The sequence below is a fragment of the Pieris napi genome, chromosome 12 (assembly GCF_905475465.1).
Source record: "Pieris napi chromosome 12, ilPieNapi1.2, whole genome shotgun sequence".
Classification (NCBI taxonomy): Eukaryota; Metazoa; Arthropoda; class Insecta; order Lepidoptera; family Pieridae; genus Pieris; species Pieris napi.
In genome coordinates, this window is record NC_062245.1 from 7,178,183 (window position 1) to 7,202,576 (window position 24,394).

General features: G+C 31.3%; 1 protein-coding gene and 1 long non-coding RNA gene across 2 annotated transcripts in view; one reads left to right on the forward strand and one right to left on the reverse strand.

The window, feature by feature from the left end:
• LOC125054604 (dopamine receptor 1) overlaps window positions 1-4,101 on the forward strand; it is a 66,920-nt gene extending 62,819 nt beyond the window's left edge. Inside the window, exon 8 of the mRNA XM_047656598.1 lies at window positions 1,365-4,101. Coding sequence (XP_047512554.1) covers window positions 1,365-1,672 — 308 coding nt within the window. The 3' untranslated portion in view covers window positions 1,673-4,101. The remainder of the gene's footprint in view (window positions 1-1,364) is intronic.
• A 9,069-nt stretch (window positions 4,102-13,170) lies between these two features.
• Window positions 13,171-13,814, reverse strand: LOC125054662. The gene is made up of 2 exons (XR_007117734.1): window positions 13,666-13,814; window positions 13,171-13,510 (listed from the first exon to the last, which is right to left on the reverse strand). It is a non-coding gene; the product is annotated as an uncharacterized LOC125054662 (long non-coding RNA).
• Window positions 13,815-24,394: the final 10,580 nt, after the last annotated feature.

The following is a 24,394-nucleotide window of genomic DNA, read 5'->3' on the forward strand; positions in this document are numbered from 1 at the left end:
GGGCAAACTAAACGCAATATGTCCAGCAGACTCAAAGAACACATTGCAGACATAAGACATAGACGACACACAAAATCAGCAGTCTGTGAACACATACTAGATAGGCCTAATCACTACATACGCTTTGACCAACCGAAAATACTTGCGAAAGAGAAAAGATTCTTCCCAAGATTGGTACGCGAAGCCATTGAAATCAAAAAACACCCCAATTTCAATAGAGAAGACGGCCTAAAATTGTCAAACACCTGGGATCCAATAATATCCAAATTAAAAATCTCAAAAAGAAAAACAATCCGCGAAAATAGAGGACACCGTGAGCCATTTTTGCCAAAACCCTCCATCTTTTAGTCGATACCAACTCCGGGGAAATAAATACAGATAATGCAACTTTCTCTGCAGCTGTGATACTTTTTGACATTCAACATCTTTTGTCTTCAGTCACCGTGACCACGCACGCTGTAAAGCACGCGAAACGTCGGATAAATTTAAAATTATGTCAAATAGTTGTAAATTTATAATAATACATAACTTTAATCCGGTAAAAAGCGTTTTTCTTTTAATGTTATGAGTTATGTTAATCAAAGACAATACTAAGAAATATATATATTAAGATTAAACAGTTCTATAAAAGCACTATAATGTCGAGTAATATAAATAGTGTTGATTGAAGCAAAGTTATCACTTACGCATACAATCACTACCAGATTGAGAAAAATAATCGAGAAGGCATATTGCGTTCTAATTACGTGATCGGTATATAGGTCAAGCACACAAATACCATTAGCATTAGTACCTGAGTTTCCTAAATTCGGAAATATTTGATCCATCTACCGAAACTTTTTGATTGTACAATTGGACCTTTGAGGTTGTTGGGACTCCTAATGCCTTTTGAAAGGGTTGTTTGGGTAAATTTTCTTATTTCCAAATGGAGAAAGTTGGCATCTAAAAACGGCAGTTGTTGGATTTGCTCTTAGACTTGATTTATATTTAAGGGTATTGTCGGATAGATTAAAAAGTTAATGGGACCAATTTAAAATTGAATGATTTAGAAGTATCTCTTATAGTTAGTGTTCACATTGGAGCATCGATATTCTAAGAGGTGACGCAAAAATATTCAACCAAAGTTGATTACCAGTTTTCTAGATTACCTATATGTTTAAGGTCTGCTAAATAATCAGACTAAAGATAATCACTAAGTATGGGTTTATGATTCAATGTGCATGACCCGACCCGTACTTATTACTCTGATATTAATAGAAGTACATACAGACTTAAAATAAAACAAAAGTATGAAAAAATAATTCCTAAAACAAAGAGTACGTCAGTTCCATTAGCTGAAATTTTTAAGATCTTATTTGTTACAGATCTTGCTTTTAAAATCCTAACGTGGCTCGGTTACTCCAACTCAGCATTCAACCCAATCATCTACTCAATATTCAACACAGAATTCCGGGAGGCCTTTAAAAAGATCCTAACCTCAAGATATCCGCCATGTTGTGGCTATCAAACGGTTCGCGCCAACACACCAACGAGAAATGACAACTTCGTCACAGACTATGGAACTAAGACACTCGTCGTAAGACGCAGTGGTTCTCTAGGACTTTCTGGGGTTGACCCAACACCTAGATCTTCTGCGGAGTCAGTCAAGCCCCTACGAGAATACCACATTTGACAAGAAGATGGGAGTAGTAATAATGGGCTACTCGATAAAAGTGATGTAGTATAATTTCACAGATAACGAAAAACCGGTTACTGACCGTACCGTAAATTTTTAATCTAATCTATCTTCTAAATAGCAAAGTATGGATAATGCTAAGAGAAGGTATTATAAAGTATCTGTATATAGTTGAATACTAGCTTCTATTAAATCAAATAAATTGTGTTTATATTGTGTGTGAGATGTTTGTTACTATATTAAATTTTTATCTACCATTACCTACCAAAGACTATTAAGTATACTTTAAATATCCCTATTCATTATTATTAGTATTTAAAATTTCCTGTGATACTTTTGTAAATAAATTTTAGTCTTTGTAAATTGTATTAATATCATTTAATTTATAATATATTATTTAATTTACTACATTGTGCATAACCTACGTTAAAAGTTTGTTGGTCGCGTCTTCCCGCTTAAAATCTGATCTGTTAGTAAATACATTATAACATAAACATTTCAACGGACTATATTTTATCAAACTTATTATCTTACTTATTATTACTTAAAATCGAATTCAATTCCATATCCGTGTTTGTAATGAAATAATATATTCATAATTATTTAATCGACAGATAACTAGACTGTACTATTTAAGACTGTCCCATAGATGTCACATATATTGTCAATTCCACAGATTACAACAACAACCTTTGAATTGTCATAGAACACATTGTTTACAGTTTATTACAAATGAGTTTGTATATCGCCCAAGCATTGTGTACTAAACCATTATTAACCAACTAGTAAATGGTGTTTTGAATATTTAATGTTGTGATAACAGAACTAATTGATACAAATTAACCTAAATTTGACTTCAGTACGTATTAATGACGATTATTTATGGAGCCTTCGGACTCCAGGGAATTACATGAGCAATCACATTATCCTCTATCTGTCAACATTCAAGAGACATTTTAATGATATGCTATTTTAAACGGGTTATTCGGCGTTTGAACACACTTGTTATATTAATTATTGAATATAATTTTTTAAGGTGGCCGCACACTGTCAAATATTTTAATTTTCCTAAAAACAAAATAGTGTACGAACCCTTGTAATGGAGTTGGTTAGAAAATATATTTATAACTATTTTACAATCTTGAAAAGCTGTCAACTGCTCAAATTTTTTTTTTTATAAAGAAATTTGTTGAGATTTCATACCTACTACATACGATTTCGATTAATTTTGTGTTAGAATTTGATTTGTGATATAGAAACTATTCTTATAAATATCAGCTGCTGGCAGCGCCTAGTGAATTATAATTAGCTTATACCGAGATTATCGAGTCTCATTAAAAATAATAATTTTATTATAAGAATAAGCTCTCTATGTAAGTTTAATTAAGAGCACGAGTTTTAACTCTTAATATATATAAAACCCTGTATAGACGCTGACTCACTAATTGATTATCATATAATAGATAATTTGGACAAATTAGACTGCGTCTTTAAAAAAGTATGCAGTTAAAAATAACCATTAAATGATAAATTATTATTATTTGCGTTTATAAAATTTATTTAAAAATTACCAGAAAAATCGTCCAAAAATACAACTTTTTGGACGATTAGCTGTTGAGAATGACTAAATACTTAAACAGACAGAATTATTCTTAGTATACATATACCACTTATCCCGAACCATGCTCGGACCTTTTGGCGATATAATTGTTCTTCTAGCTTGCTTGTTTCAGGTTTTAAAATGTACAGCAATATTCGTTAACAACGTTAATATCGTCGAAAGTATCTCTAAGTAAATATCCTGTTCTATTTCACACCCGATAACGTTAACACTCATGCTAGGTAATAAGAACTAAAAATGTATTAGGTATACTTTAGCATAATAAGTGCAATATTAATCATATAATTAATTATTTATAGATATAATAAAGGGGGAAAAGCGCTAAGAATATTATAATTTGTGTATAAAATGTACTATACTTATTTTAAGAACAAATTAATGTAATCGTTTTTTCTGTTATTAATTGTATCGTTGACATAATATCTATTAACGTGTAAATGACGATGAATTTGCTTTCCAATTACGAAATTTATATTGTGTTCGCCTGTCAGATGTCACGATGTCATTGTCAAATCGTTTATGTATTCGAGAAAGTTGATATTAATATAGATCATACGTACCTTACTTCATATGCCTCAGAAAGAAATAAAATTCCCATACAAATTTGGCGTTAAGTGGGTCACAAAGTACTTTTATTATTAGGCCGTCACTTCGAATTTTGTTGAAGCATTAATAGGTAATATTAAGTACCAATGCGCCTAAAATATTATGTAACAGGCGCAGAATAGTATATCTGCAAATTTACGATCGTTCCATTTTAAACTCAATATTCGCTTAGTGTTTAAAACATTTTTAAAACACGTGTAAAAGAAAGAATAGGCCGGTGGAAATGATAAAAGCTTTCAAAATGTTAAAACGTTGCAGTTGTGCGATGAAAACTATGAATGCAGACATTTTCACAGAATTTCTGTCTATTGAAAAATCAATAACTATAAATCTTTGTTCTATAATATAATTCTTAAATAAATCATGTATGTATTTGCAAAGAAAGTTGTACTTTAAAATATATTCATAAAAATCCGCACAATCAGCCATATAAAATAGGCATGTCATATTATTTAGTAATTATTATTTAATCATCACAATTTTCTTAATCTACATGGTAATAATAAAAATAATTTATTATTAATAAAAATAAAATTTAACTAATTTAAATACTTTGGCCCCTGTGGCAGTGTGATACTTATCCGTTGAGTGAGGACTACTGAAGAATTCTATACTAGTACTAGTGAAGTTAAATATAAATTGCAACATAAAATTTGTAAGCTTGTTTTAGACAAATAAAAAAAACATTATTTTCGTTTCGTTAAAGTAATTCAAGAGTCACTCTAATGCATTCAAAACAATTAAAGTTACCAACAAACTTTATAAAACGATTAAAACTTTACAACCATAATATTAAATTTATTTCGCGAGTAAAAATAAATTCTAAAGTGCTTTAATGTGACGCTAAGTTGATTTAAAAAGTTAGTCTATTGAGTTACGGCAAAGCTCTGCACTTTGTAGCAAGAAACTTTTAAACTCAATTGTAATTTTATTAAAGTAGTTCTGTTTTTGCTAAATTTCTACGAATAAGAACTTAATTTCGCAGACGCTAATTTAAGAGAGAAAAAGCAGCAATGGCCTAGTGGCTTCAGCGTGCGACTCTCCGCGCAATGGACTTTCTGTATATGTGCGCAAAATTTACACCCGCTCGTACAGTGAAGAAAAACATCGTAAGGAAACGGGCATTCCTTTGACCCCAAAAAGTTGACGGTATGTGTCAGGCACAAATGATCAGGAAAAGGTTTTTTTTTTTTAAGAAAATTGTATAATAATCAAATCAATTCGGTCTTAATTATTTTCATTGAAGCAGCTCAAAACGAGTTGAGATTGCGTCTTCAGATAAGTTTATACACAAAGTTTCTGGAATGCTTATAGCTCGGAAAAGCTAAGATCCGTATCCGTAGGTTCTATTTACTCCTTTAGAAAAAAGGCGTGATGATATAAATAAAGAAATACATAGGTACATAATAATATAATGTAAGCCTCTTGGCGTTGTTGGAATACCTGCCTAAGTTCTGATCGTTTAAACATATACTCGTATTCAATCTATAAATGATATGTAATTAAATAAGTAAATAAGCGTCTCCAAGAAAAGAATTACAATAATACTAGAAAACGCCGCATCGAAAATTCAATATTTTCCGCTTTGTGACAGAGTAAATTAAATTTTATACTCTTTTTGATTAATCACTCGCTTCTTAATCTGGTTTTAACGACTTCTTGTCAACGTTGCTGAATTTAACCACAAGATTAATATAAGCCGGTTTTTAATCAACGTGATCTGCCCGAAATTACTTCCCATACATTTTTTGGCTTCTTAATTTATAATCCCACTGATTTTGGCAAAGAGATATTGAATCAGCCATCAAAATACTGAGAAGTTATGTCGAAAATGTGAACTGAATATATTTCGTACGAAAACACCGCCGATTTTATTACTAAACTTACTACTTATAACAATGTATTGATAACAGGAATATAAGTTAATAAATAAAGGGTAATGAAAGAATTATAAGCGCGCTACAGTTTTAAATCGTGACGTGATTAACACATTAACCCACTATACATCAAAAAATTAATCTAATTGCACCGTTTTCACTGAAGTACCTACTTATCTATCTCTTTTTATCACAGCGTAAAACTAATTGAAAGAAAGAGATCAAAGAGTACTTTAGTAAGGTGCAATTAAATTATTTTTTTATGAATTATCTTAAAGCTTTTAACCTCATTTATCTATAGTAATATATACTATATATAGATATTAAGGATCCTTATATTTATTAGAAGAAGTTAAAAATGCTCATTCATCGTCATTTGTCACGTAATGTTCCATTTATTTAATCGTTATATTATATTTAGAACGCTGTATGCTATTACTAGTACGTAGTATATTTTAACAAATATTAAGAAAAACTGTGTTAGATGTCTTATGAATCGTGTAAATACTTGAAGATTAACGGCCGTTAGAGTAATGTATCAAAAAGCAATATGTGGTATTTGAACTTCCCTATATGCTATTATGTATGCACATAGTAATAAAACTAATTAAAATCACTATTTCATATTCGATCTCACAATGTTCGAAAGTTTACGCGAACATTTTCTTTTTGTACATATGTAATAAAATTCAATAATTCTTTATTTGAAAATTGTAAATAATTTTCTATAATCTTTGGATTGCGAGCTTTCTATGTTGCGGCAATTCTTGTACTTGAGAATTCTAGTCAATATAAATTATATGAAAATAATTTGGTGTTTTATTTCAATCTACATTATAACTAATATTGTTGTGAACAAAATTTGTCAATACACAAGTTAAGTTCGGTGGTGGTTGTTGGAAGGGTTTTCAAATAAATGAAACTTTTTGTTTGAAGTCAACTGGCTTTAGTCTTTTAAAATATGAGCTTATAACTAACATAAAGTTAGGGGTAGTGGTTTGCGACGTTAAACTAACATAAAAACTAACTTGACTTCTTGAAGCGTTCTAAAATCTACTTGACTTATAAAAAATATTAAGTATAGTTGACCTATTGAACATTACCGAATACAAGAATGATATATTATTATGAGACTATGAAAAATTTAAAGACAAATTTATTACAAAACTGTCATTTTTCAATGTATTAGCTACAAGTATACCATAATTTTTGCGCTTCTCATTATTAACTAAAATATATATGTGTGTAACTAACCTAATCTTAGGTTATTTAACTCGCATAATGAAAAAATGATTGCAACCAATTAAGATGCAAATACACTATGCTAGGAAATTCTACGTCCGAGGTGTTCAATAGCTTCAGGGCTATGAATATTCAGGAATATGAATAGTCTCTGGACCAATTTTTTTAAAATGAAACTGTAAGAATGTGTTTATACATTATTGTCTATAAAAGAGAAAATTCTAACGGAAAAATATGAATATGATATGACTTATGTTATTACATTAACTACTCACCCACACCCCGAGAACCAACAACTCAACTATTAAAAACTCATGGCATTTTGACTTAAAATAAATAGTTAAATACAAAACATAGCTCCAAAAATTCGTTATTCATCATCTTATTACTTTTGATATGAAAAAGCATTAGATATTTTTATTTCGTTTGTATTCGAATGAAATTTAAAATATTTTGACGACGACGTGAAAATTTCTAAACATTTTACAGATATTGCAATATATGAAAGCGAGTACAGAAACGCTAGTCGTAGAAATTGCGGTTATTCATCATCCTCAATAAATATTTTTTTTTAACTTTGGAAACCGGAACACAAAGGAGAATAATTTTAAATTCTTACGCAGTAACTAATAGGTAAGGTATTTATTATTTAGGGAATTAAGTTCCGATATTTACACAATTTAAGAGTGTGTATAAAGAAATGCGTTTGAGATATTATCTTAATATATATAAATTACGTGTCACGTTGTTTGTCCGCTATGGACTCCTAAACTACTAAACCGATTTCAATCAAATTTGCACTCCGTGTGCAGTTTGATCTAACTTAAAATATAGGATAGCTTACATATATATATATAATTCTACTGTACGTGTGTATGTCGCTGAACTCCTATTAAACGGATGGACCGATTTGAATGTTTTTTTTTGTATGCGTTTGGAAGGAGCCCTGGATGATTTAGATTCACAAATCAGCTCGGCAGATGGCGGTACTTTCATACTTAGTTTAATATCCTAATCACTTGAAATATTATGCAGGACAACGTCTGTGGGGTCCGCTAGTTTATTATATAATGTACTACACATCACTTCAATTATTATTGAAGTAATATGAGACACTGGTCTAATATAATATAACAGTTTATAGCATTACGTCATTGCTCAAGTTTGTTATGAAAATACTACACATAATTACGAACCATAAATGACGAAACCGCAGCTTAGTTGACAACTATAACAAAAACATTTCCAAGACTTTTCCTGAAATACCAGGAAAAAAAGTTGTTGTAAGGCATAATGAAATGCAAGTGAGTTTGAGGAGCATTTTTGCTTTTCATATATACTGGTTGGGCAACTGATTTTGTTTTTGTGTCAGATTTCTATACATGTTTCGTGATCACTGTTTTTTTCTAATAGGCAAGACGTACATTTCCGTTACACACACGTTTTGCGTGCAAGGCATGCCGGTTTCCTCTCGATAATTTCCTTCACCGTACAAATGTTAATTATCATAGACGTAGACATAACATTTATTACTAACAAAAGACACACAAAATAACAATAATCCATAAAAAAAAAAGAATGAAAGATAACAATTTTTTTTTCTTTTAAAGAACAAGGTACGTTTTAATTGTGTAATGCGTGTGTGTTGTGGTTGTAATTGGCATTGGTGCAGACTGTTCCACAGCGTTCACATGTTCACATGTTCTTTATAACTGCGTCGAAAAATTGATTTTAGTTGCACACATAGAAAGTGTATTGTTAAACAGCAGGGGTTCAAAAACTACGTTACGTTAATCTTGGCCAACATATTATGTTATAGTAAAAAATACAATCTAAATAGTTTCAGCGGCTTGAGCGTAAAAGTAAAACAAATATTCTTTAACACATAAAACTGTAAACTACTTGAGAATTTGTAAGTCGTAAGAACCGTATAAAAGCTTCCTCTGCAGTATCAAGTAACAAATTGCATATAGGAACCTAGAAAGGTACAACACAACTCCCGAAAGACCCCAAAACCAAATGTTAGAAAACTAGGTACGATAAATAAATAGCAAAATAATTGCTACGAGCTACTGACCACATGATTAAAACTTAAAAATACGTTGTATTAACTTACATTCTAATACAAAGTTGTTTTATAGGATTTTAGAATCAAGTCCTAATATGCTCGATATTTATATTTCGTCAATGTTTAGTACTATAGCAGACTTGATATTTCATGATCATCATCAGCCTCTTTATTTATTCCATTTCGGACGTAGGCCTACTCCATTTTCCTCCAGTACGCCCTGCACTGGAAGCCGACCTCCATGACGATGTCGTCAGTCAAACATGCGGCCGCGCGTTCTTTTGTTCTTTCGAGCTCCCCATTTATAGAGCCTGTGGGTCCATCGGTTCTTGTCAATTCACGCTATGTGTCCTGCCCATCGCCACTTAGATGTTGCGACAGCCCTTACTACTTCGCTTACGCCGGTCTTTTTACGAATGGCCTCATTTTATACGCGATCGCGAAGGGTTGACTTGACATTTACGATCTTTTAAATATTTTATTTGGATTTTTTTCCATTACTCAATTTTTTAAGAAAACTCCGTGGCTCTGAATCAGTATGATACGACCCTGGCAAGAGCTTTGTTCCGGCGGAAGTTCGTAAATCCGAGGCTTCGCTCTACAATGTGGAACAATAGATTTTTAATATATTTCAACTTTGTGCTTTCCAGAGCTTTATAGGTTATAAGCGTAAGTTTAAACACCTGGATACAGTGTTGTTAAATGCAGTTTATGTGGTTGTATTACACATATGTTTGACCCCGTTTTGGATTATTCCTCAAAAAATGTTCAATTTGTACGTAATAAAAACTACTCCAAGTTTTCAATTTCAAATAACTAATGTGACTTATGTACTTCACAGTGGGCATAGGATTTTTAATCTATACATGCATTGGGTAATTATTACGCCATGTGCTTATTTCCTTCCCACCAGCAGTGTTAGACAAAGAAGGCTTTTCGCCATTAACAGTAGATTATATTCGCTCTCATAATTGTATCTAAAAAATAAAGTTCCTTGTATCCTGTAAAATTTATGAAAATAATTTATTCACAATATTTTAAATCAAGTCCTTATAAAGTTAAGGAAAAAATGTCAAAACAGGCGAATTACTTGGCGTGGAAATAACGAAGATGATTGTCTGAATTGTTAAATTGGGTCGGAAGATACGGGTATATTTATTTCTTTTAAATTTTGCTTCATTACGCCAGAGCGTCGAACTCGGAAATAATCATTACATGACGATTTCGCTTTAAATCATGGGAAGTATGTAAAGAATTTGTTTATACGCAATAAAAATTATATAACAAAGATCTAAACAAGGTAGAGATTAAATTACAAAAGGGCAGGTTGTTAAAACCTAATAACAATTATACTAAAGTAATTGTGTTTTCGCTATGGCGGTTAAAGAATGTATAACAGTACTTGTTGGACTGATAATTTATTTAACATACCGAAGAAGAATATTTTAAATACGTTTGTGATAATTTTAATTTTGCTATGTTATATGATAATCTTTTATATAGATATTATATCATCAAAGGTGTCGATGGATTGGAGCATGGATCACATATGATATAGGCAATGTAGTTAAAAACTTTCTAGTTATGAATTTGTTATGAAGTTAGTATTACCTGTTTATAACCTGTCATAACTGGTCATACATTGCTCACGAGTCTAAAGGTGTACGATTCAGAAACCATCCTTAGCAAAGGCCGCCTCAAGTACGTTGAAAATGTATTTAATTTTGACATGTATTTTAGAATCAGAAAAAAAGCAACATTTCCGTGGTACTACGGGGACTTTAAAACATTCTTAATTATTTCATAAGCAGAAAGGGCCGCTCCCTTTGCTTATATTTGATTGTTATCAATGAAATTAATCACATAGATTATTAATTACATTAATTACGATCTTAAATACAACGCACTTGCCTCTGTCACAACCTTATAGCAAAGTGAGTGTTACCCGCCACAAAAAAAACACTGTACAAAAAAATACACTTAGTTTGTTTGAAATTTTTAAATTTCTTAATTCTTTTTTGAATTTTCGAATTCGTTTACGTTCCTTCTTGTGAGTTTTATCTTTTATAATACGAAAATAATTTCGTGTCATACGTCAGGTATCTTGAAGTTTATACGTGATTAAATTCCATTTCATTGAATGCCAAATGAAATGCTGTCTATAATATTCTAGATGTGTATGTATAACGTTATATCCTCAGTCCAATATCCAGTTTAATTTGGATCAACATTAATGGTTTCTCAATCTAATACGAATAGTAATCATGAAATTGTTCAATCTATTCTATCACATCACGTCATCGCCTTTGACATCACGTGTATTGAGGTCTATTAAAAAATTGCTTTATGCTATTGTCACAATACCCTTTATCTACCTTGATATCTAACTTTGTCTGTGCAGAATACTGGCTCAAAATGTATAGAGTTTTTGTTACGGATAAAAAACACTTTGAATTGCAACCATTGCCTTAAGTCGGTTAAAATTTCAACCAAAATGCTAGCTTAAAGATGAGCCAAATGTGGTAGATATCTCGACTCGTCAGTAAAGAAATACATATTAATGCTTCTAATTTTACATTTACTGCCAGTTCTCAAATCAAGGACGTAGAACGGGAGAGAAGAACTGGCAATAAACTCTCCACCACTCTTTTTAATCGCCATTTTTTTTTACACAACGTTTGTAAGGAGCTGCAGCCATTACACCATGTTCCACGTGAAATATCAAGTAATTAATAATAATAACATAAATTAAAAACAAAGAGTTGTCCTCTATCAGCAGGAGCCATGGTGAAATAGGAGCGGAAAGATTTTATCTTTCACTTGAATATTTTCCTGCGAAATCAATATTGCAATCGGAATCGCCATTATAAGTAACAGGGTACCATTAATGGCCTTTAATTAATTTTACTAAAAGTCCATGGTTCTAGTTGGTTCTAGTTTTAACGAAATCTTTCACGTGTAAAAGTTTTGTGCCTAACCGACTCGACTGCGCAATCTGCATTTCCCACTCCGCTGAACAACATATGACGAATCAGTTATTTAATAAACCGTTTATCTTGTATTTACAAACACTGTATTATTAAAGTAAATGCCGCATTATTCCAGAGGTTAGAATGACTGATTGATGGCAGTGCAAACTTATAAGTTGTTGGTGTTTGAAAATTACCATTATAGGATAGACACATAAAGTCTTACGCCTGCTGTATACTCTGTTCGTGTGGAACATCCTCGCCATCCGTAGAAGTATAGAATAAGTGATAAGAGTGTGCAAACGTCTTTGCAGCATAAAAACACTATAGCTAACTATAGAAATCGCTACCCGCGGTCAATACTCTTAGATCATTCAAGCTCCACTGTTCTGTTTCAACGCGAACGAAGTCGCCTGGATAAAAGTTAGTGCACAATAAAAACCGGTAAAAAATAATAATTTAAATAGTCGAATTTTTGTTTTATTTATTTATACGTCGTTACATATAGAAAAACAATAAACATAATCCATAAGAATTATAAGGGATGCAACGGGCGGTCTTATCGCTATCATGCGATCACTTCCAGGCAACCCTAGTAAGACCAAATCTATAAAACGAAATATGATGGGTCAACCTTAATCTAAAATAAACAAAAAAAATATCAATAAAATAAACTCAAAAGCTAATCTCACGGATTCATGAATTGCGATGCAATACAAAAGAATAAGAAATACAAGAATTACAAAAGTCACACTTGGCAGGATAGGATATGGTTAAGTAATGATTTTGTAGAAGAGTTTCAAAAGGTTTTAGGGAGGTAGCCAATCGTATGTAGTCGGGCAGCCTATTCCACAAATTAATGGCGGAGTTGCTAAACGAATTGCCCAAGAAGGATGAGCAGTGAGAAGGAATTTTCAAATACAGTAAAAACTAAGTAATTTGCTAAATAGTCTTCTTTCGGTTGCTAATGACAACATAAACCTTTTCCAAATTACAAGGCTTGTTTTTCTTCGAAGGAGTTTTGAGAGAAAAACAGAATTTTCCTTAGACGTTAGAATATATTATGTTAAATATAGTGTTATTTATAACTTAAATACTAGAGAGATGTTCTTTTAACCCTAGAAAGATAATCATATTTTGTAATACGGAAAAGATAATCATGCGTAAAATTTACGCAAGAATTTGAATTAGTTGTAGGTCTAGGTTTAATAGTTTATTTTAATGAATTGTATGTTATTATATATACACATATATTACAATAATTAATACTGCAGATAATTTTTTAAACTCCTTTATTTTTACTTAAAAAAAAAGAAAACTTTAAACGTGGTCCGCTACTTCACTGTCGGTGTCCTCACACGGAAGCTCGTCATCACTTTGCATAAGAGCGGCCAGGATTTCGTGTTCGTTTAAATTGATACTCCCCATTGTGATATATATTTGCCTCAATATCTTTAAAAATGAAATTATAATATTAGTTATGATATAAAGTATTAAAACAGTACTAAAACTGTCATATAAGCCAAAATCATAAAAGTCACGATAAAGATAATCATGCGTAATTTAGACTCACGCGGTCGTTATATTTCAAAATCGGTGGCACTTACCTTATTGACACTTACGTCACGCGGCAGCTCCCAACGACGAATGAGATGTCCTAAACGCACAGCTATGGATTCGCGCTAATTAGAAAGATAGAGCAATTATTCGAAAACGAATGCGTAAATTTTACGCAGACTATCTTTCCAGGGTTAATTGACTATAACATCTGAAACGCTTAGACCTTAGTATTTAACGAGATGTATTGTATATGTTCCAACTTCCACTATAAATTCCTCTGTCGGTATTAAGAATAAGATATCAAATGGATTCACGATCGTCCCATTGAAATAGTTTTAATCTTTTAAATAAAGAAGTAGTTGAGTGTAGTAGACAATTTTTAACTTACTGTAATTAGTATACAATTTTTAGTTTTAAGCAAACGAAACTTTCCTTTGAAAACCTTGATGACAAATTCTAGTCTTTAGTATAAGAATAACAGCGCTGGAAAATGCATCACAGGAAATAATATCGCATATCGTTATCTCAAAAGATGGTTTATCATATAAAACACGCTGCAACCCTATTCGTATCGGCCGTGCTAGCCTTCCTGGCAGTGATCCAGTATATCTGTAACAGTTAATATTAATATAATTATAATAATATGGAGAGATGCAGATTATAACTTGTCTTTATTTTGTACATAAACCAGCTGGATCCTGGAAATACAGGTGCTGAGGGGTTACGACTGTGAGACATAGAATAACCTAACCAAACAATTGTAGTTACATTGGTCTTTTTTATTTATTTATTTATACATTCCAAAACAATGTGCATGCCTAAAAAATACAAGAAAACATGAAGTCACAAATTTAACACACATACACATCAATTACGTTAGAACATAAGAAATCTATGAAAGAAAAGAATTAAACAAACAACCAAAAAAATAATAATAATAATAATTACTAAAAATTCATAATAATAATAACGAAAACTAAAAAGATAAAAAATAACAATAACAGAAATAAACAAAACTAAATGAAAACTTAAACCACATTAGAGCCTGCAAAACAAAGTTACGGTAAATTGGTAGACTGTTATAAAACACATCAATCAATAATTTCATCAATGTTTGTAATTAAGTTATAAGAGCGAGATAGTCTATTCACTGGACCATTAAAAGTAGCAGATAAGCGAGATAGAAGTACGAGTATAGAAGACTTTTAGTTCTAGTTACTCTAGGATTACAAAGAAGAAGAAATAAAGAGAAGAAGAACAAAGAAGAAGTTCTGCAAGGTTCATGACATAATCGAGCAGACATCGGTTTCAAAATGTTGGAAAACAATTTTTTGGAGTCAGCACTTGTAATAAAAGTCTATTAATATTATATTGCGTATGTAAATAATTATCTAAGTAATGGCAAGTAGTTATAGCAAATTTAAATAAAAAAACATTCGGAAAATTCTACGAATAAATAGAACCTGAATATATTGGACAAATATGTATTACTTTTTCATATTGTGAATCTGTCAATGACATCACATCCATTTTATTTCCGTAGCGTGTCACATTTTGTCAGAAACTCGTTTAGCGGCGGACGTTTTAGGCAAAATTATATTAATATTGATCGAGCCAACGTGACATGATGTCATTTCTCCTTTAAGATCCTTAAAATTAATTTGGCAAGAGTTTGGAACGTTTAAATTAAATGTGCCAATATTATTTGTTGCTGATAATACAAGGGTTATGTAATTAAAATCACGTTTACCGTATCAGAATTTGGCTTGGATTTTATCAACTAAATATCAAATTTAACGAGACTGTACACTTAAAACTAATCTAAAGCAAGGATACACTTAAAATACGGTTTTATTTTGAACATAAAATAGAACATCACGCTATTTTGTCATCGTTTTTGGCGCCAAAGCTACAGATTACATAGAACTAAAAATACTGAAAATACCTATAGAGACCTTGATGGTTCCAGTTCCATATAAAGGAATATGAGTAATTTATTTTCACGTTACTTCAAAAACAAAATACTGACTAATAACATTTTAATCACGTAAACTTTTCTTAAAGGCCGATTTACATTATCTTAGTGTTTAGGAGAGTGCTTTAGTACAACTTGAAAGGCAAGTTCTTTAGCGTAGCGTTTACTAAAGCAAGTAGCGTTTACATGTTTCAACTAAAGTACTATCCTAAAGCACTCTCCTAAACACTAAGATAATGTAAATCGGCCTTAAAAAATAATGTTAATTTTTTTTAAACGAAAAGTAAGTTCGAAATATTATTATTACTGTCATTCGATAAGAGCGAACACGCCGCTGCGTCCTTTATGTATGGAAGCGCCCGAATTAGCGCATGCGCGGGTATGTGCTTCGTTTTGGCGCCAATCGTGCGTTGGTGATTTCGTATCTCTATTTTATAAGTGTTTAAAAATATTTTGTTGCAGGAAAACAAAAATAAGTCCTTGATATATATTATTTTCTCTTATATGTGGAGATGATTATTGTTTCAACCGTTTAATTTATAAGATATTAGCAGACTCGGCCAAGCGGTGCTGTGGCTAAAGTTTTTGTTATATTACATAGTAGTAAACTATTCAAGGGAAACGGTAGGAGAACACCAGTCACGGGGACCACCTTTTGGTGGTTATGCCATTAAATTGTAGCTTATGTGAAACGTTGGTACTTTCAACACAGCGCCATCTGTTAAAATTATTGTGACTGTCAAATAATAAACAAATAATTTGCAATAAAATAATATTGCGGGTAAAAATGAAGATGTAAGCTGTCCTATCTTTTAAGTTGGATCAAACTACACACGGTATGCAAATTTGAATGAAATCGGTTCAGTAGTTTAGGAGTCCATAGCGGACAAACAACGTGACACGTAATTTATATACATTAAGATAGAGTATAGTAGAGAGTATTTATAATATATGAAATTGCAAACAACTCGGTATTAATCTCTAAGGGCTTTAATCTTTTAAGGGCTTGTGGTTGTTTTACAACGACGTGCCGTGTAAGATATTAGATTCCTTTTGGCAGCGTAAATCGTAATTATACATATGACAGGTGAAGTGAAATTTCTGTAACATTGTACTGCCCACGTAACGACACTGAACTCATATATCAGAGACTAAGATAAGACTTATCCACCATACGCCGGGGCTCATTTAGGTAAAATGGTAATATTTTATTTTTTGCTATCATCTTTGATAGCATTAAAAACTCCACAATTGTAGTTTATACGCACACATTTTACTTCTTCTTTAACGAACGTTTTAATGTCAATCAGATCTGATTTCATTTTAACTATTTGCGAAATATTTATATAAATATTGCATTCACGTTCAAAACATATATTTTTATTAAACATTCAACGTTATTAATCCTCAGTTAATAACGAATTGAACATTTTCGTTATATTTTCTCATAAAAAGAGGAAATTGGAAAATATTATAATTTTATAGATATGGTGCCAATTTTGTGGTAAACTAACTATCTACGAAATATACCATTTTCATTATGACATCGTAATGTTTCATTTAGTTAAGATTATAGGCTTTTAATAGTAATTAGGTATGTAAATATTTTCATGTTTTTGCTTTGGGACTGACGAAATATTAATTTATCGATCACAATTTTACGACAAATACAAGTTGCGTACAGAACATAAAAACAAAAACTCAATGGAACTCAAAGACACTAAAGAATAATTCAACACTTAGGTTATACCTAGGTATACTCTAGACTAGGTAGACTAGAGAGTCTACCTTACAATAATTATATTCCTGTCACGCAAGCTTTCGATACCAGCTCAATTCTGGATTAATTCGTGATATATAGAGGTATTTAGCTAAAGACGTGCCTTGCATTAATGCAGGAGCGAAATTAATACATCAATTATTTTATTAGAAACCACCTCAGTTTTATTGGTTTAGTGTGATATTATTATATTTATTTCCATATAAATCTTTTAATAGTCGGTGTGCGATTCTCATCCATGAGGTCGTAGGTTCGATTTCCGGCTGTGCATCAAGTGACTGAAGAAAAATGTGAGGAAATCGACAAAAAAAGTCGCCTGGGTCTGTCAGGCTGATCACCTATTTGTCTATTACAAAAACAAATGAACACGAAACAGATACAGAAATCTGAAGCCCATACCTAGAAGTTGCAACGCTATTGCTTTTTATTAATTTTTGAAGTTATACTTCTTTAGGCGCGTTATGAAAAATTGATGAGAGTGAATTTTACGATGCGCGTACACCGTGACACAACATTAATAGAATGAAGTTGCCTACGGAAGATGCTACGGCATTGGACATAATTTAAAAACAACATTCGAATAATAATAGAATTTATGTTACACTTAATGTAAGAGAATAATAATAAATATTTAATTTTTCAAATGTAAACTGAACTTTATTGACTATAATGTCTCCTTTTCCAGTCTTTGATTATTTAATTGTAATTAATTATTTGCATACTATCAAAAACTATTTTTAATAATGCCAAAGAAGTATAACTTCTTACGCGCGTACATTCGTACACCCACCCTTTTTTTTAATCGAGATCGATTCGAAAACTTATTTCTTATCAAAATATGTAATTAAAGGATATTTATTTAAAGTCGTTCAAAGTGTCAAAACTCTATTGTATTAAATAGATTGACAGGATCTCAAACATCGGTGACGTTTTTAGAGTTAATTGCTTTTCGTTAAAATTGGCATGTTACAGAAACCAATCTTAACTTTTGGGCTTCAAAGCTTACAACTTCAAAGTCACATGTCACTGAAATAGGGGCAGACACGGTGACATAACAAATATTGGTACCTTAATGCTTTCTGGCTGCTGCCGCTGATTTCGTTATACTTGTATTAGATTTAATATGTTAGACCGATAATCTATATATATAAAAAGAAAATGGTGTTCGTTTGAGGCTCTTTCACGCTTAAACCACTGATCGTATCGACATGAAACTACCACCATTCGATGCGAAATTTTTCCTAGATGGTTTATGGCTATTTAACTCCAACGTTCCTTCATTTTTTTATTTCTGTTTTACTTTTATGAAAATTTTTCCCGCTAATAAAAACAAAAGAGGCTTCCTAGAACCGCAAAACGTCAACATCTGTTAAAAACTCGATTTTCGAAATATTTCAATTTTCTTAGCGGGAAGTTAAAAAGAAGAATAATAAAAATGTGAAAAAAAATAAAATAATGAAACATAAAATTTATTTTAATTCGTCCAGCAAAGCGGGCGCGAAACGGCTAGTATATTATAAGCTATAAATCTGTTTTAAACCGTACCTATATTCGACTAACAAGAAAAATTAAGTGGAAAATAACTTTCCTATCTTGCAAAATCGTAGGACCACTTCACACGTTTTGATGATCTTGTTACATGTGATGTCCCCCATCGCGAGGGGGCGTATGCTCCCTTCAGGTGGTGTGCTGGTTCGCGCCCTGCTAATACAGGGCTGTACGGGGGCGGGCATTTAGCCTTTGATGAGAGCTGCAGCGCGCAGCAGATGTCTTGAGTTGTTGTTGTCGTGAGGACCAAGGAGAGTCGCTCCTCGGTCTTGGGGTCGTGTCCGGGGGAGGCCCAGTGTGGCCAATCAACTGTTTTTATAGAGTTTAGTCGATGCACACTAGCGTGGCGACGTTTTGTGGTAGCTACAAGCTGAGCTTAGTTCATCTGAGCAGTAGTGCATAGACTTATCGACGTATTTAGAGTAAGTGAGAAGCATTACTTCTCACTTATTCTCTCTATTTCTCACTTATTCTAATCCGTTGGATTTGCGAGCTGTCGACCATTAAAAATATACGTCTAAGTAAATATATGTATAGGCCAATGTAACCAGCTAAAATAGACAATATAGGGATTCGAAGTTGAAAAAAGTTATTTTTAAGGTAATTTATTAATACCGATTTAATGGAACAGCATTTAAGCCATCAAAATTTTCATTAAAGTTCTTTGGCTGTGCAGGTGTAATAATTAGCATCGTGTTCGCTTTTCAAGAATCAAATTAGGATCAAACTAAGATCAAAGGTGAATATTGTCTTTATCGAAATAGAATTCACATGCCAATCTTAAACTTGACTTGACTTTAAAATTGAAATGCAACTTTATTAAAATATGTTAATACAAAGCGCTTTTTAATCTAAAATTGTTAGTTACTTTTTTTAGCACCAGCTCGCATAGTAGTCTATACAGCGAAAACCTCTTTTCTAAAATACTAATAACAAAAGTTTGTATTAACATGTTTGTATTATTAATATTAAATTATACAATTTTCATTCAGGCTATTAGGTGTATTGGTGTAATAACCAATATCATGTTCGCTTTTCAAGATCAAATTAGGATCAAACTAAGATCAAAGGTGAATATTGTCCTTATCAAAATAGAATTCACATTCCAATTTTAAACTTGACTTGACTGTAAAATTGGAGAAATAATTAAAGAAAATGTTTGTATAATAAATATTGTATTACTAATAAATACATATTTATAAAAATAATTATTTTAATTCGTGTCTATGGAATTAAATCACGTCAAGTTCAAGTAATCTGACTAGACCATAAATCTTTCAATAAATTATATTTATAGTTAAACGAATAAAAGTTCTTAGAAGATTCCATTATCACTTCAACGTTCCAACTTTTCAATCTAACTTTCCACGTTCCTCTCGTTTTCTTTGCGGATATCAACAAATTGGATAAATATTTTCTCAATCTCATACCCTAATAATTTATCATACTCTGTTAAACTACGTTCTAATTGTGTGATTCTTTTACGAACCGAAATTTACCTTTTATTAGTTTTCTTATTGTAATTGAAAATCAATATATATATTTTATTTATACTGTCTACTTATTTTGATGTGTTTTTTAAGCGTTTAAGCTCACATTTTTGTAGTCTAGTGAACGGATTAAATATTTTTTTCAGAATAATTCAAAAATTCGAACATTAACATTTAATTTAAATTCAGTATTTATACGTACAATAACATTAACTTTCTGATATTTATAACAATTGTGCTCTTTTTGTTTATATATATGTATATCAACCAAGAGTGCTGTTTTTATATTAAAGTAGTCCTTATAACCAACGTACTATCTATATAGTACCTATATAGGTTACCAATTCTAGCGTAATGCAATTAATAATTAAACTCAGTTTTGCATTTATAATTCTAATAAATTAATTAGTGCAAGTTTGCGTAAAATATGTATTATTATTAATATATTATAATGCTATTTATTGCGAATAACAATGAGGTTAATAACTTATTAAATTCCTAATCTTACCTTAATTCGAAATTCGTCACATAACTTGAATAACATCATTAACCTCAGATTTTCTTTAGCCCCCAGCGACAATTTTGCGTGTGAATGGATACAATACTCTTTTGTTCGTCTATCTAAGGCCTTCAGGCGCTTATTTACGCTGCCAGATATTTGTGAAGTCCCTGACACCTCTTTGATGTAGGTATATTAAAATATTATTCGATGTTTTTAATACTATACATCAAAATTGTAACAAATATTGACAAATAAGCCAGCTTTATCATAATTTGACTGAAGGAGAAAATAATGAAATGATTTAAAGCGTTGATTCTATACAGCAACATATTTATGGTATTGATAAAGGCAGGTAACATAAAGCCATTGCAAACTAAAAAAGTAAAGCTTAAAAATATCTCTCTTTGATATTTAAACCGATTTAAATTAGGTTGTATGTAACAACATTTATTTTATACTCTCAAAACAATATTTTACTTTTGTATTCCAGCAATTGCGAGGCCACCTAGTTTAATTGCTTGGACTGAAAATATTATGATTATTAAAAAACAAATAGTAGAACAAATATTTGTATATAGAAATACGTTAATACACTGCGTAACAAGTTGGATGAAATTAAACCCAAGAAACGTACTTTTACGTACACGTATAAAATGATTACTTGCAACTTCGTCTTGACAAAAATATCAAGTTTCTTTTCGGAAAATGGATATCCCTTCTTACGATATCTCAAGATTGATTGACATTTATTCGACAAATAATCCAATGGCTGTGCTCGCTGTGTTTCATTTCAACTTTTAATTATAGCCTCGGTCTGGCAAACATACACTCCAATTAAAAACCTCGTCAGTAAACTTTTGTTTTAAATTCACAGTACGTTAAGTGAAAAACTTTTTTTAATATCTTTCATATACGAATAACATATTTTAACGGGGTCTTGTGTTTGGTCAGTGAGGAAGGTGAAGGGAAAAATTCTGAAGAAAACGTTTTACAGCCTAAAAGCGATGTTTATCGGGCAAAGAAAATATATTAAAGAAAGGATTGTAGTTCCACTGGATTATTACTGCTTTTTTTTAATATACTTAAACTGTTTACAAAATATCTGTGATGGATGATTGAGTTTGGGATTTGCAATAGGATTAAATATATTTAGTTAACAATGAAAATCCTAAAAATAATATCAATTAACTAAAGTCACAAATAGCATCAAAGGAGAACTAATTTACAACTTGAGACAAAGAGTTGTTTCTTCTTATCGTGCTATTTAGTGTTGTTCGATTAATTGTACGTCGGTATATGTACGTTTGTTTGTGAGGGAAGGTAATTTGAAAACAATTCATACAGTTCTATTTAGGAATAATTAGAAATTCTTTTGATTAAAAATATGGTCTTGCGATGTTAGCTAGAGACTGTTGTATAAAATCTTTGTGTCAGTACTTTCAATAAATACCAAGCGTATAAAATAAAAACTAGATAAGCATCATATTATCGTACTTCTATCGCTTTTGGTGTTGCAATTTCTGAATAGAAACAGAAACAAAAAACTGTCATCATTTTCTATATATTTTAGGTGATTACCGTGCTAGATTTCTGTGCTTTACTATGCGATTTAAAAAAGGAATAGGAAATACAATGGCACTTAAATCTATTGCAAATAAAACGGCTGAGTCAGATTTTTTAAAATCAAATTCTAAACAGTCACAGCTTAAATAGGACCAGCAACTGTACGTCGCAGTATAGCGCGAGTCCTATTTTTATATGAAAAGTTTTTTTTTTCCAACAAGGAATTTTAGAAACTATAGATTTTTTCACATTGTCTGACTCTTTCCGTGATTATCAGTTTTCCGTTAAGTGGAAATCCCGTTTTTCACTTACAACTGTAACTACTTCATTTGTTATCCATTTCAACAAAATATGTTCCTTTTTGTTATTTTGAGTCATCACCTGCAACTTTTATTACAATGCCCAAAAATAAAACACCAAACAAAACCGCACCAAAGCTACTTTATTTAACTTTGGAATCGGTTAAAAGCTTAATACTTTGTAAGTTGTTCAACATTGCAGTCACGTACTAATTTCAGTTTTCTAAATGAAAGTTCCCAAAACACTCCTTTACACAAACCCGTAACCGTTTTAAGTGAATTTAAATATAGAACACAGGTAAAATGGAGTCTAGTAAAAAACAAATATATGTATGAGCATTATCTCATGTAACATGATTGCAGTAGTAACGCAGAATATTTCCAATTCAATCAAAACCTAGGATTGTTGAGGATATTAAATTAAATATGGCTAAGAAAAAGATACATTTTCTTATTAATCCCGTCTAACGCAATTTAAATATACATATATGTTAATAAAATCTTAAAGCTTAAGTGTAAATAAAAACGTAACACCTCTTTTCTATAAATATATAAGGCAAGACACAAGTCTCTTTAAATAAAGTGAATAATGCCAGCCATGTGTTACTAATAAGTTAATTAATTTTCTCGCTGACATTCGTTAACATTCGCTGTGTCATTAAAATTTGAATATTAACTTGGTTAAATATATTAAGGCTAAGAATGCTTATGTTAGAGTGAAATACTAAGGCAAAAGCTTGGGAAGGAAAGAGAAAGAAAAACTAAATAGAAAGCTATTAGACCTTTCATTGCTGTTGGTCAACAGCATCTCTAGTCCAATTATAGACATGCGACACGATCGTCTTTGCTTTTGACTAATCACAATCAAAAGAATCGTTTCACCGTTCGTTTAATATTCTCACCTTTCCGTTGCTTTATCATGTTTGTCAAAGTATGATGCTAACAAAAATATTAGTATGAAAAACGCACTCCTGACGCTAGTTAAGTTCGTTGGCGGTTTTTTGTATGCAGATGTTTAAATAAAACTCCTTGTTTGAAGCTGGGTAACCATTGACATTAATAGTTTAAAATATGAGCATATAACTAACACAAAATTAGGGGTTGCGACGCTAAAACAAACTTGGCTTATCTAAGGGCTCATTAATCTAAATGACACTTATGTTATTGGACTTTATCGGATACGAGAATGTTAAAATACAATTTAGAAGTGTGTTAAAAACTAAAGGGCTCATATTGGCTTCTACTTCTAATTATTACCTACAATATTTATATGTAACTTAACTAAAGTTAGTCTACATAACCCGCTAAACTTCTTTTTTGATACAACTGTTTATCTCTATTATTTTGATAAATTCATAAAATAACTGCTGTAGTAGTATGATACCTATTAAACCGTCTTAAAAATGAAATTCCATAACTAAATCCAAAAGGATACATATATCTATATTACTTTCGTATAAATAATAAACACAGTTCATTGGATAACTGTAAACATTTAAGAAGATTTAAAAATACTGTTAATATTTGCGATGTTTCCAATTTGCATTGGAAATTGTTTATTTAGCCGGCTAACTAATTGTAGGCTTACGTGATCAGATTGTGAATTGGTCTCGGTTGTT